This window comes from Rattus rattus, chromosome 2, assembly GCF_011064425.1.
Source record: "Rattus rattus isolate New Zealand chromosome 2, Rrattus_CSIRO_v1, whole genome shotgun sequence".
Taxonomy (NCBI): Eukaryota; Metazoa; Chordata; class Mammalia; order Rodentia; family Muridae; genus Rattus; species Rattus rattus.
Window position 1 is genome coordinate 49,652,101 of NC_046155.1, and position 14,386 is coordinate 49,666,486.

General features: G+C 40.7%; 1 protein-coding gene across 4 annotated transcripts in view; it reads right to left on the reverse strand.

Moving 5' to 3' along the window:
- The window catches only part of Sorcs1 (sortilin related VPS10 domain containing receptor 1), a 507,144-nt gene that overhangs the window by 39,787 nt on the left and 452,971 nt on the right, over positions 1 to 14,386 (reverse strand). For all 4 annotated transcript variants that reach the window (XM_032892179.1, XM_032892181.1, XM_032892180.1 and 1 more), the window contains exon 19: positions 4,699 to 4,885. In XM_032892179.1, the coding sequence (XP_032748070.1) occupies positions 4,699 to 4,885 (187 nt within the window). The remainder of the gene's footprint in view (positions 1 to 4,698; positions 4,886 to 14,386) is intronic.

The window sequence follows — 14,386 nt, forward strand, 5'->3', positions numbered from 1 at the left end:
AAAAGCAGGACTCTTTAGACTTTAGTATGTTCGATGGATATTACGATGTCATGTTTCCAGAAATGATAATTCACTCAGTCTGAGATGGAACCCAAATCACTATATTTACATCAGTCAACTCTGGGGCAGGTGACAAAGTAAATAATTCTTTATGTGATGCCAATCTGCTGTTTCCATGTCAACGCGACCACGGTGTCCATAGTTGCAAAATCTTGTGAATTTCCAAGTTACGTAGGTCAGAGCATGGGGACATAAAGATAGGCAAACTAATCCTATGTGTGGAGAGTGGCAGAAATGGATTCATGATGAGTTGACCCCTCCCCCAGGTCCGTTTGTTGTCATTTATAGTTTATCCTAAGGTTTGTGGGCACTTTAGTGTCTCTCGTCCCTGAAAGATGGCCACAGTGTGGCAGTTTTCGGAGCTGAAACCCTCATGCCCTCTAAATGTTCTGCCCCATCCAGCTGAAGGGCTGAAAGTCCGCACCAAGTGTCTCATTAGTTTGCAAAGTAGCAGAGCAGAGTGAATGCTATCCCCAAGGAGTTTCCAACTGTCAGGCTTCAATAAATTACCCTGGCTCCCTGCAAGAGACTCATGCTCACTCCTGGCATCGCTGCAGCAGGACATCAGCTCCATTTGTTTCTCATGACCTTTGCAAACTCACATTGAGAAACCTTTGATTTGGAATCAAATCACCTTTCTTTTCTGGTGAATGCAGGGAATGCGTATTCAAGCAAGCAATGGGATTCCTGAGGGAGCCTTAGGGAAGCGGGGAGGCAGGAAAGACCTGACAGGTAAGAATTGCAGCTAATTCTCAGCTAGCTCATCGCTTACCAAATCCAAATACATTCGCAGTCTGTAGTGAGGGGGAAAAATCAAATGTGATTAAGTGCCAGAATGTTACGTATTTTGCTTGATAGAACCGTTAGATATAAGATGTGCGCCTCTTGACAGAGGAGCGGATGTAGGTTCAGAGAGGAGTGACTCACGACACCAGGAATCTGTGCTCAATCACTGTAAGGGATATACTGACTGTCAATCACTGTAAGGGATATACTGACTGTCAATCTCTGTAAGGGATATACTGACTATCAATCAATCACTGTAAATCACTATGGGATATACTGACTGTCAATCACTGTAAAGGATATACTGACTGTCAATCACTGTAAAGGGATATACTGACTGTCAATCACTGTAATGGATATACTGACTGTCAGTCACTGTAACGGATATACTGACTGTCAATCATTGTGAGGGATATACTGACTGTCAATCACTGTAAGGGATATACTGACTGTCAATCACTGTAAGGGATATACTGACTGTCAATCACTGTAAGGGATATACTGACTGTCAATCACTGTAAGGGATATACTGACTGTCAATCACTGTAAGGGATATACTGACTGTCAATCACAATACTGACTGTATCACTGTGGATATACTGACTGTCAATCACTGTCAGTCACTGTAACGGATATACTGACTGTCAATCATTGTAAGGGATATACTGACTGTCAATCACTGTAACGGATATACTGACTGTCAATCACTGTGAGGGATATACTGACTGTCAATCACTGTGAGGGATATACTGACTGTCAATCACTGTGAGGGATATACTGACTGTCAAGAATCATTCAAGGGTCAAACCTACCCACGTTCCATTAACAACAAGTGTGAACAGCTCTCAAAAACTATAGTCATTGAGGGAGCTCCTTGGTTGGAATAACTGAGGTAGAAAGACCCGCCCTGTATGTGGGCAACACCATTCTATGAGCTCAGGTCCTGGACCGAATAAAAAGAGAAAGAAAGGGGCAGGGCAAGTGCGTCAGTGGTTAGGAGCACCAACTGCTCTTCCCGAGGTCCTGAGTTCAATTTCTAGCAACTGCATGGTGGCTCACAACCATCTGTAATGGGATCTGATGCCCTCTTTTGGTGATTCTGAAGACAGCTAAAGTGTACTTATATAAATAAAATAAATAAATCTCTTGAGAGAGAGAGAGAGAGAGAGAGAGAGAGAGAGAGAGTCAATCACAACCTTTCATGACAATCTGCCTCCAGACTGTGGATGTGATGTGACTGACTGTGTCATATCCCTGCTGTCAAACCTCCCTCAGAATGGTGCACTGTACCATCAACCAGGAGCTAAAATAAACGTTTCCTTTCTTTTGTTACAGAACTGAGGAAAATAAGGAATATAACCACAGTGTGATTGTTCAGTGCCACTGTGTTCCATCCACAATGCCAACCCGTCTTTTACGTGTATATCCCGGACCTCAGACACAAACCCAGTCATGAAACTCCGGGGGTTAAAGATGTCCGGGAGTAGACCCTAGTGTAAATTAATCCCAAACTGCAACTTTCCCAATGGATGCTTTCTGTATCAGAGAGGAGATCCTGCCACCTATGCCATCTATTCTAGTGCATGTGACGAGATGAGCCAAGTGGGTTTGCGCACGTGGAACAGAACACAGTTCCTGTAGGAGAGAAGTTTGAGATGGGATCATTGCAGTGGGATTTTGCTACATTCAACCTATTCAAAACATGTCCTGCTCCAACACAATCAGCGATAATTCTTGTCCCCCAAGGTCAGGCTTAGAAAGTGATACAGTACATAAGGAATGCCTACCCAACCATTCAACAAACATGAGTCTAAAAGATTTAGATCAGAATATAAACATTCCATTGTAAGAAAGAAAAAAGAAAAACTTGTGTATGAACAAAGATCTCCTTTCTTTTAAAACTAAAGGCTTTAGCAAGTCTAAATTTCTTGAATAGAGGTAAGCTCTACATTCCTCCCCAGGATTGGGTAAACCTAGGGTCCTGAGGAGACGTGGTGAGCGAAGAACAAGCCAGTGAATGTGGAAGAATCTCCAAGATATGAAAAGGTTGAGTCCCAAGACTAGATTGGAGATCCTAAGAAATATGGACAGGAAGCTGTGACAGAATTTTAAAGCCATGCTGACAAGAGATTGAAGTATAGAAAATATATTTGAAATCTGTGAGGTATGGTATAAGGTTGAAATTCCCAGGGAGGAGAACCTTACAGAAAAAAAAAATCTCTTAGAGCCTAACAATGAGAAGAAGTAAGCCTAGATAGCCAAATATAGTTTACAAATCTAGTTGCTTCACAGGCAACTATATTCTTTGTGATATATTTTAAAGAATTTAAGACTATTTCAAGCCTGTTGTCTTATTATTAATATAAACATCGTAAGTGTAGGGTCCTGCATCTTAGACCCTATATGGATGGAAGCTTATTAAACATGTCATGAACCTAGACATTCCCATTGTCCAAGAAACTATGTTAAAGAACAGGATTGCTATTATGGGTTCCCCAAGCCAACCTCATAACCGACACTAATCCTAGGGATCAGGACCTGAGACAGCTACACCTGACTCTGGAGCCTGGCTGCATGAGGGGGTGACTCCGACTCTAAATCATCTTTATGAGCCCTGGGAGAAAATGGTTCCTAACCATACCTACCACAGAGTGGATTTCGGAACTGAGGCAATACTCACAAGGAGCATGGACAGTACAAAGCCTGACTGGAACAGCTCAATAAAATGTAACCAGAAGGAGGAAGCAGACAGGAGAATGTGCCTAACTTTGATCAGATCCAGAGAAAGGAATGTGTTTATTTTAAGCACATCCAGAACTGTGTAAAATACAGAGGGGAGTTATTAGCAGTCATACAATGGGCTGGCCATCTCTAAATAATCATGCCCTACTCGCTGGACCACTACAACTCTGTTATGAAAGATGCTTGCTTTGGGAGTTTCTACATTCAATCCATCCCTTAGACCCAAGTGTAGGGGAGCGGCAGGAGGTGATGCCCAGACTCTTGCCCTTGGACTTGGAATTTGAGCAAGGCCACTTATACAAAACAGCACATTCCATTTTAGCATAAACTATTTTTATAAAGTCCTAGGACTGTTGGAAAAAGCCTCACATTGACCAATTCTTAGGCCACCAACTTAATTCATGGAATTTAGAAGTTATTCTTTCACCACATAATTCACAAGTTCAAATTATTCATTGGGATGGCATTTAGAAGTCTTGGACCGGATTGCTAATATGGGAATTTACATAACATGTATATTACATCTTTCACACTCTTTATCCTACATAAACTTTCTCCTTAGACCATCTTCTCTCGAACAACAGGTCACTCACAGACCAAAACTCAGGACACACTTTTTTCTGAAGGAGAGAAAGACTAAGAGGATTATTTTTGGTAAGGTATCCCTAATGGTATGGTGAAGAAATTCTTTACCTGTACTGATTGAGCTGGCATCTGCATTGATTACAAATTTCAACTATTCCTGCCTTAAAAACAGAACAAGAAAAATGGAAATACAGGTTTCAAGTAAGTGCTCTGAGCACACGTCAAAGCAGACTGTGTCACTGAGGGTACTGGAGAGGTGAACTAAGAACAATTTGACTGAACTTAAAGTCTAAGATTTTGTCTATCACACTTCTAAGTCTCTCTCTCTCTCTCTCTCTCTCTCTCTCTCACACACACACACACACACACACACACACACACACACATCACACACAGTCTCTTACTTTCAATTTCCCTTCCTAAAGACATCTATTGTAAATCCTCTAGATAGAATAGTCTACACTGGATTTTTAAAGGGGCACAATATTCAAGAAATGTCATAAGTCAACAACAGTAATAACATACAAGTTACATGTAAGTACAGGACGGCGCTGTCAGACCCCAGACTGTTGTCCACCTGCACGGTCACTCGGAAAATGCCCACATTCTGATATACATGCTTGATTCCGTCTTCCATCGAGCTGAGGTTGACATAAGACACTGCAATGCCATCTCCAAAGTCCACTTGGATGAGTGTCCGCTGTACATCCCCCTGCAAAAGAGACCAGTGTTAGACAGAGGAGAGTTGGTGCTTAGCTCTTCTTGCCTTGCGGGGCTGAGGTTTTTTCACCTTCCTCCCACAGTTGAGAGCATCTCTCTGCTAGATCATCCCTGGAACAATTAAGTACTTTGCTAAGAATATTGTCTAAGGCAAAGAGGCACCAGACATCAATTTTTCAAGGCTTCTAAAACTGCGTTTGATTCATCAATTTCAATGTAATATTCAGTTAACTAGAAGGCTCTATTAATGGACTGATCTAGCATAGTCAAAGAATACTGCACAGATCTTCAGGAACCTTGAATAGTCTTATTCCCAGTTCCCTAACCACATTGAGAAAGGATGAAAACTACTTTGTCTGACACCTGATATGACATGAGACTCAGAACAATTTATGATAATGACCATTAATTTTGTTTTGTTCATTTTGTCTCTTCTTGAACTTAAATTTTTACCTCACTACGTTGCTTGATCAAAATACTTCTATAAAATATTTACATCAAGAAAAGAGTAGGCAATGTTCATCATCTTCATAAATGGACATGGAGTCTAGAAAGGCTTCATTATTAATGAAAGTTAGGTCAGCTAGGAAGCTACAGTTCTGGGATTTAAACCATTGTCTCTGGATTTCCCATTTACTAGTCTTGTACATGAGACTCAACACCATGGCTACAAAATGAAGGCCTCACTCAGCCTGAATCCTAGTCCCCACTACCAAGCTTTGTGACTTATGTGAATCATTTTTTTCTCTCTATCTCAGTTACCAAAACTGTGAAAGGAGCATAATAGCATTTTTTTGCATCGTAACTCAATGGCCACATCAAAAGCCACATGCATACTAGTTGATACAATGCCCTGCAAATACATATCTGTAAAGTGAATATTAAAATGAGGCTGTAAAAGATATACAATAGTTTAAATCTTAGTTTAGATATTCTCTCATTCTAAAGTTATCATATGTAGGCACGAGATGAAACCTGCATTTATAAAATCCTGCAAAGAGAAAGGGCCTTTGGAATGATGGTTTATGTATTCAAGGAACAATGTTGCTTAAATGAAAGTAGCAAAATCAAGATTTATTCCTTTAACACTGTCTTGTTTTGATAGCTTTCCACATTTTCCAGGCAAACAACAGAACAAAACATAAACTAAATCACCAAAAACCTTTGAACTAGAAATGTATTTTCGATTAAGTAAGGTTTAAGTGGTATCAAATCTTTTGAAAAAGGCCAACTTTAAAATACTGACATTTAAAGGATTAATATAGAGAAAACAGCAAAATGTGCAAACCCTATGAGTGTATGTGACCTACAAATTCGATCTATGCCCAGAAGCATGGTGTCGCATGCACGGTGTGGCCTACACAGTGGCCAATGCTCAAGCAGGGGAAGTGGAGCTTTCAGGAACATCACAGATCAAAGACTTTCCCTGGGTGAAAAAAAATCCCACACCACTCAAGCTACTGCTCAAATATCCTCAGGCTCACACACTGTGGTTACTTGAATTCCCTTATCTAATAAATACAAATGCCAGCAGTCTTGCTAATGCATCTGTCTGTCCTGTAGACAACTCAAGTGGATGGATCAATCTTTTTCTCCTGTTTCTTGTACATTTCTACTTCCAAGTTTTCTCAGGTTTCAGAGTCATTCAGAAGTCGATCACGGGGCTGGGCAAGGGAAAGGAATTGAGATTTTAAAACAAGTGTCTGAGGTAAATATTAGAGGTAGATAGGGCTGCTGTGACTTAAGACAAGGAATAGAAACTTTACTGCTGACAGAGGAAGGTGTATGAGACAGGATTACAAAGTAGGCACTGTGGAAGTCCACATCATGAAGGGCCTCCTTTGTAAGATAACACTGGGGAGACTCAATCTTTAGGCAACTCAGCTTTAGATTCTACTCAGAGGGAGTAGTCACCCACCGTAGTTGGGGAGAATAAGATATAAGCTACAGCTTTTTGATTCTCCAATTCGTTGGCCTTTCTGTCTAGCTTTATTGATTTCATTTGGACCTTCTCATTTACATAAAGCTTCTCCTAAGGGACAGAGGAGGTGACTCATGGGTAAAGTGCTTTCCATGGAAGTATTAGAACCTGAATCTGATTCCCTAGCATGTAAAAACCAGGCATAGTGACATATAACATAAACCTTAGCATTGGGGTTGGGGAACAAGGGGATCTCAGAGCTTATTTGGTCAACTGTCAGTCTGTGGGTTCAATGAGAGACCCAGCGTCAAAAAGTAAGGTAGAAAACAAGGCAGAAAGACACCTTATGTCTCTGTAGACAAATCTTTCTCTCTCACACAAATACACACCACACACACACACACACACACACACACACACACACAAACACATACACAAGCATATGTGCACACAAACATACACATTTATACCGCAAAAGAACATGCACACATACACACACACACAAACGCACATACACACATACACATATATTCATACACAAATACATGTTCACAAACAAGCATAAACACCTAGCCAAACATTCACACACAAATACATTTCACAAACAAACATAAACACCCAGCCAAATGTTCATACACAAATACGTACACACACATTCCCCTACACATATTTCCAGATATGCAAACACCTTTCATACAAATACATACAAACATATATGCATGTACACCCATATAAACAAATATACAAAAACATATAAACACATTCAAGCACACACAAATGCACACATACATCATATACACAAATACACATACAAATGCACATTCACTCACATTCAAACACACACATTTACACACAAATATATATACCTATCCCTTCAACTTGTACACATACAAATACACGTGTACACATTCCAACACACATACACACATACCTCCCTTATCATGCTCTGTTTGTCTAACTGTCATGATGACTTTTTCACCTAATAGCATTCTTTTTGTTTGTTTATTTTTACTTAATAGCATTCTTAATTCTCTGCTCATGATAATGTTCTCCCTGGGTGTGAAAGACTCATTCAGTGTTAACACTAATTTATTATTACTAAAACAGCATTACAGAGTCAATGCTGAGAACTCTGAAGACAATGGAATGCCATATTCCAATTAAGCAGGAAGTCCCCAGGTCCCTGGTGTAGGATGATGTCATCACACAGATATAGGCAGGTACAAGATAGAACAAAGCCTGTCATTGGACGAGAAGAAAGGATGGGTGGGAGAAGAGTTTTAGAGAGGAGAGGAGAGGTGAGGAGGCAGAGAACCCACAGAGAGAACATGGAGGCCGATGTTAAGATTCTTCTCTGCACATTTACAGGTTGTTATGAATGTTCTTAAGGGATAGGTGTGTAAAGGGCTTCGTATGTTTAGGTGGGCAATTATATCTTATCAATTGGATCAGAGGTTATTGTGTAGTATGTTCTTTCATGTGGCATTTTAAGTTTAAGAGAGTATGTGGTGGCCAGAGGTATTAAGCTGCCAAGGAATTGGGATGTATATTCCTGGCATGGTGGCAACCTGCCTTGGGAACCGGATGGGTAGAGAGATTGTTACAAGGATCAGAGAGAAGCCTTCAGCAGTGTGATATGGGATGGAGCAGAGTGGATAAGATGCTTTGCTGAATGAGACAAAGACATCTACCAGGTATCTTGGGGCACGACAGTGCTGGATCTAGTGTGGGGTAAAAGGCAGCATTTATTATAATTGTATAGCAACATGCTGGATACAGTTGCAGGCCTTTGTGCCTGAGTTCTAAGTGGGGAGATAACAATGTGAAGGAACTGTGTCTTACAGTTAAGGGTCACAGATAACATCACTGTAGTTACAGCTTTGCCTACTCAGTGGAAGGGACTGGACCACACTTGGACCCCAGGAGCTCTTAACATAGTGGCCCGCAAATACAACGATCACTGGTCACTTTGGGACTCATCTGCTATCATCCTTCCATCTTCCTAGACTGTAATATCCACATAAGGCAGGGATGTCAATGATAAGCTAAGGCTTAGATAGTCCCTTGCCTGAACAAGCTGACACATTCATTCATCCATGCATTCATTCACTAAATCAATCAAATCCAGACATTATAATGCATGTCATGTAAGATTTAAGTTGGAAAATGCAGGTCAGTAAGCAGCTGCTGCAATGGGATTGCAAATGCAGTTAGAGCTTTTATGACTTTATGGACCACTGTTGAGACAGGTGTGTATTAAATAACTGCACAAAACTTAAAAGACTAATGTAGGGATCATTACAAGGACAGCTGGCTACATAGTGTCCAAAGCTTGTGTCAGAGGGAAAGATGGAGAGTTACTCTGATTGAGAAATTCTAGAAAGACTCCCAGAGCAAGAGAGCCAAGACCTGTAAAAGAAAGCAAAGCAGAGTAGTAAGGAGGCGGAGGTTTTGAAACTCGGGTAATGAGAACATGGGGAAACATGTTCAAGGCCAATGAGCAGAAGGCAACTGTAAAATTAATGATGGAAGGAGAATGAGAAGGAAAGATTACAAGATATGCTGTACAATAGGTAGAGGAGAGAAAAGGCCCATTTAGGTCTTGTGGGCCAAGTTACTGATCCCATCTTTCCTCTAAGAACAATGGCAAGACAGCAAAATGTTGGTGACATGGCACAGTGACAGTTTTTATTCAAGATGATCACTCTGAATTCCCCATGGAGAATGAACCCAAAAGCATCCTAATGTGCTGGGAAGCCAACAAGGGATATTGCAGATTAGGTGATGGTAGATAAAAACAAAACAAAACAAACAAACAAAAAACCCAAAAAACAAACAAACAAACAAACAAACAAAAAACAAACCCTACCAGCAGGGAGTGTGTGCCTCTTAAAACTAACTCTGAGAGTCCCTGGTCTTGGAATCAGTCGTCTGAAGTTTTGTCCTAAGTATCACTGATGCTAGATTTTCACTTACTGCAGATACCCAGCTATTCTCCCAGACCCACATGCGTCAAGGTCCCTCAGAGGATGCCCAGTCATGTTCTAGTTCAACATACTCCATTGATGAAGTTGGGGCTATACCAAGTATGAAAGTGTGGAGGCTGAGAATCTTCGGTAAGAACTAAATTCGGTTTTAGTGGACTGCACTCAGTCCCCAGGTTCCGTGAAGAACGTAGTCAGAATCAAAAGCTGCTTGGCTGGGTATGGTGACTCACACTTGCCTACAACTTCAGCACCCGGAAGCATGGGGCTCACCAATTACCATGATTTTGAGGTTATCCTGGGTGTATGGTGAGCTTCAGGCCAGTCTGGAGTGTGTAATGAATTGTGTCTCAAAAATTAAAAAGTCAGTACCACCTGTTCTAGGAAAATTAGGTGTTTGGAGATACTGGAGTAATTTATGTGTCTCCTAAGGGCTCCGGTATTTCCTTAATGCCTGTATCAAGAGTGTCTGACATACTGTCTCTAGATAATTCTTTTGAGTTCAGTGCAATTTGAATAGTGTATATTTCCATGTGCTTGCATCTTTAAAATGTGATTCTTTTGAGGCTTTTTAAAAATATGCATATTTCATCTACATCACTAATGTGCCCTCATCTTCCAGTCCTCCCATGTTTTTTTTTTCCTCACAAACTCACAATCTCCTCATCTTTAATTTTGTATGTATGTATGTATGTATGTATGTATGTATGTATGTATGTGCTATATGCACATATATACAAGGTACCGCATCTATTTCTCATTGTCCATGTGGACTTAGGCACATGGTTGACTACTTATGATTGCACAGTCAGAGTTGTCAGCTTTCTCCTGGAAAAACCAATTCTCCCTCTCTCAGAAGCCACTGACAAGGTGTAACCCTTTATCTAGGGGTAGGACTTTGAGATGTTTCTTCCCTCTATGTCAGCATGTCAATTGTTGTCATTAGTGCTATAATACCATATAAAACCATAGCATTTAGTGACCACACATTGATTATATTTTCTTTTATATCATCTCATTTGGTGGTTAAGATTTCTGGGATAGAGGAAAAGAAGATCTGATTTTCAGTGGACACAATGGGTAGAAACTGAGACATGTAGAGGTTCAACAGATGTTTAGTGCTGTCTGGCTACTTAGAGAATATAAGAAGTTTTAGTGTTATCTGTGGCTTAACTTGTCTATTTAGCTCAATCCTCTATTAGACTAAGAGAAAGGTGGTATCAAAGATAAAAAAATCACTTTCTTGTTTTCATTCAGTTCATTCCCAGCCTTGACTGTACTTTTTCCTTTGTCAACATACTTATTTTAGTGAAGATGGTTTGAAGGGAAACCAGAATCCACACTTCCTGTCTGTTCTCTGGTGAAGTAGTATAATGAACGGTTAAGGCATAAGGAAGGGAGAGACTAAAATAGACAAGCAGTGTTCCTCATCAGTATCCAGAGAAATCTTATGTGTAATCGAGTTACTTCAACTCAACAAGTCAGAAAGCTGTCCCTTCTCTAAGTGTAACTGGAACAAGAGCAGGAAACCTCTGGGCTCTCACATCAACTCCTCACCCCTATCTCCCTTTGGTGATCTGTACATATGAGCACAGTCACAGAACAGATAGAGAAAAGATGAGAAAGGCACAATCGTCATGTGGAATCCATATGGGGATGCTCCAAGGGTTTCACTGACTCCTGTAATAGAAAGACAAATTCATCAACTGGGCACCATAAAGCTAAGATTAACCTGAGCAAACCACAAGCATGTGAACCTTTCAGTTCCTGTAACAGGCTCACAGAAGAATGGGAAAATAGCTGCTTAAGTGAGTGAGCACAGGCAGCCTTGACCTAAAGCACAACAGTGAGATGCTTCTGACATCGGAGAGACTCAGGGCAAACACTGTGATGTGGTCTGTATTAAGAGTTCTGTCCACACAGAGGCTGGCTGGGGATTTGCCTCAGACTGCACAAGCTTCTGTTGCAGGAGCTTTTAGATCCTTAGACAAAAACGCAATGTAGAGAAATAGCTTATGTAACCGAGTGTTGTTCAAAATTAGCGAAAATAACAGAAGATCGATTTTTTAACTCTGAGCATTGGAGTGAGAATATAGAATGCTTGATGTCTTTTGCCCTAGGGTACGGCAAAAGGCAGAAGCCCAAGAGCAAGAGAGATGAGGAGACAAGGGAAATCCTGAAATATTGTGATTTAAATGGGGACAGAGGCCATATAAATATAACAGATATTGCAAAATGAATTGATTATCTCTATTTACTTTACATCTTTAAATATGGAATAGATTATGAAATAAATCATAACAGATATTTTATTGATGGGTAGTAGGGCTAGAGCAAATTTGTTTTTCTTTAAAAATCTGTTGTCATTCTAGTGCTTAAGACCATAAATTAAGTTACAAAATAATATGAACCAGAATAACCTGATATTTTTACCCCTTTCTTTCTATTGCTGGTGATATTTAGGCAAAGTAAAACCACCTATAATAGCCTGAGTAGTATTGTGGTTCCTTACCTTGAAATGGCACTTGCCATGGACTAACTAACTGGTAGAGTGTGCCGCTAACTGGTTGTACAAGCAAGTAGGAAGAAGTGTACTTCTACAAGACTGGCATGGGCACAAGGCTTGAGGGAACAGTGGGAGTGCACATCTGTGCTCCTACTAAGGAATCCCTACCACTTCCTAAGGGGGAAAGCGGAAGGGTTCTAGAATGTTCATTGTGCTGGAAACACCAGCAATGCCTTTCTATATTTGTCTACGTAAAGGTTAGCCCTAGAAAACTAAACCTGCCCGAATTTTCCTGGAATCTCAAGTTTGAGCCAGGTTCTTCTTCACTCATGTTTAGCGCCCCTACTACTCATTCAAAGAAGGTGTGAAAACTGCTCTCTTGTATTCCTACTGGATGGGCGGCCAAGGCTGAGCTCATGATGACTAAATAGGAAGAAAAAAGTCATAAACTTGATTAACTGCCAGACTTTGACAGCACCCTCCAAAGTTCAAGTGCTAGAAACTGAATCCCAGTCTAGCCCAGAGAGAGGCATGAACGGATCGGTGTAGCTTTTATAGGATTGGGATAGCTGTTCTAAACGTGGATTCCTAGAACACGATGAACTTGTCCTGCTTGCCTGTTGCAGGGAGGCCCGCTCTTGAGTGCGCCTGTGTTCAGAGGCTCTGAAACTCATCATACTTGATGGGATGTTTTGTCGTTGTGTTCAGTCATGGAATGAAGCACCAAGAAGGCTCTCACCAGATGTGACAGGCATCTAGATCCTAACCTCCCCCTTCTCTGGGACTGTCTGAAATACACACCTGTTACTTAAATGTTACCTGCTCTGAATCACTCTGTTACTGCTGCACACGCTAGACAAAGACTAACTAAACCATACCAAAGCTGTGACTGTGAATCTGGTTCTTGAGAGAAGAGACACGTTAGGGGTGTCATGTACCGTGTGCTTTAAGATAAGAACAGGACTACCTTGTGAGGACTTCTTATAGGTATGTGTCAACACCAGTGCACTTTGATGAGAGTAATGAGGGAAAACACATTAGATGTCTCCATGTAATATTTCGTAAGTGTAATGTCCTTCTTGAACAAAAATGTGCCCGTCCCAGAGAAGAGATATTTACTGCTCTCACTTTTTTCTCACGTGAATGTTCAGGTGCGTGGGCTTAGTGTTCACTTGGTACTGCCATGTCTAAAATCTCAAGATTATCTCCCAGACTAGCAGAGGGTGCTCCCATCAATCTCCTTAGCATCATGCCCACGGTCTTTCCCTTTCACAGCAGAGCTCTGGACCCCTCAGAGATGATATCAAATACCAATAGAGTGGCTAAATATTGTCAGCTTCTTTGTATTGCATGGTCTGAGGAGGTTTTCAAAAGCACAGATATTTTCCCAAATACATAGATTTCCTCTGTTTCTCTCTAAGCCAGGCAATAATGATCTTGATGGTTTGACCCAAAGGGGAACAGCTACCACATCATAAAGGATACCCCATTTTATTACCAGGAAAGTCAGGTATGTTTATGCTAGGGTGCCAGAGAAATCAGACCGGGACCACTAAATCAGATTCCATCCTGTGAGGATAGAATGCAGACAGTTGGCTTCCCATGGCCTCCTCTGTGGAGTCTGATTTTGGAAATTTGCTCAAGTAAACATGCTAATGCTTCTAGATCTATGTCTGGATGAAGAGTTTCCAATAGGACACTCACAAAATGGTCTAATCCTGTGAATGGCCTAAAACACCATATCTTTTTTGAAGAACCCATTTATCCTAATTTACTTTTTATGTCTTCTCTGCTTTGGTCCAGGCTTACAATGCATCAGAGCACACAGAGCAGGGAGGACTAACAGAGTTGCTGTGTACAAACACATGCTTGTAAGTTGAGGCTTCTCCATGCAGATACTTTAGGCAATTAAGGACTTTTGCTGTATTATTGCCCTGCATGGTGGTTTTAGGATTTACCTCCACAGGCATAGGAAGAAAAACAAGGGACTACTAAAAGACATAAATCTTATAAATGCTTTTGAATGACATTTTAAAATCACTTATAAAGCAAAAACATTCAGCTGTGTAATAAGAACAAAAT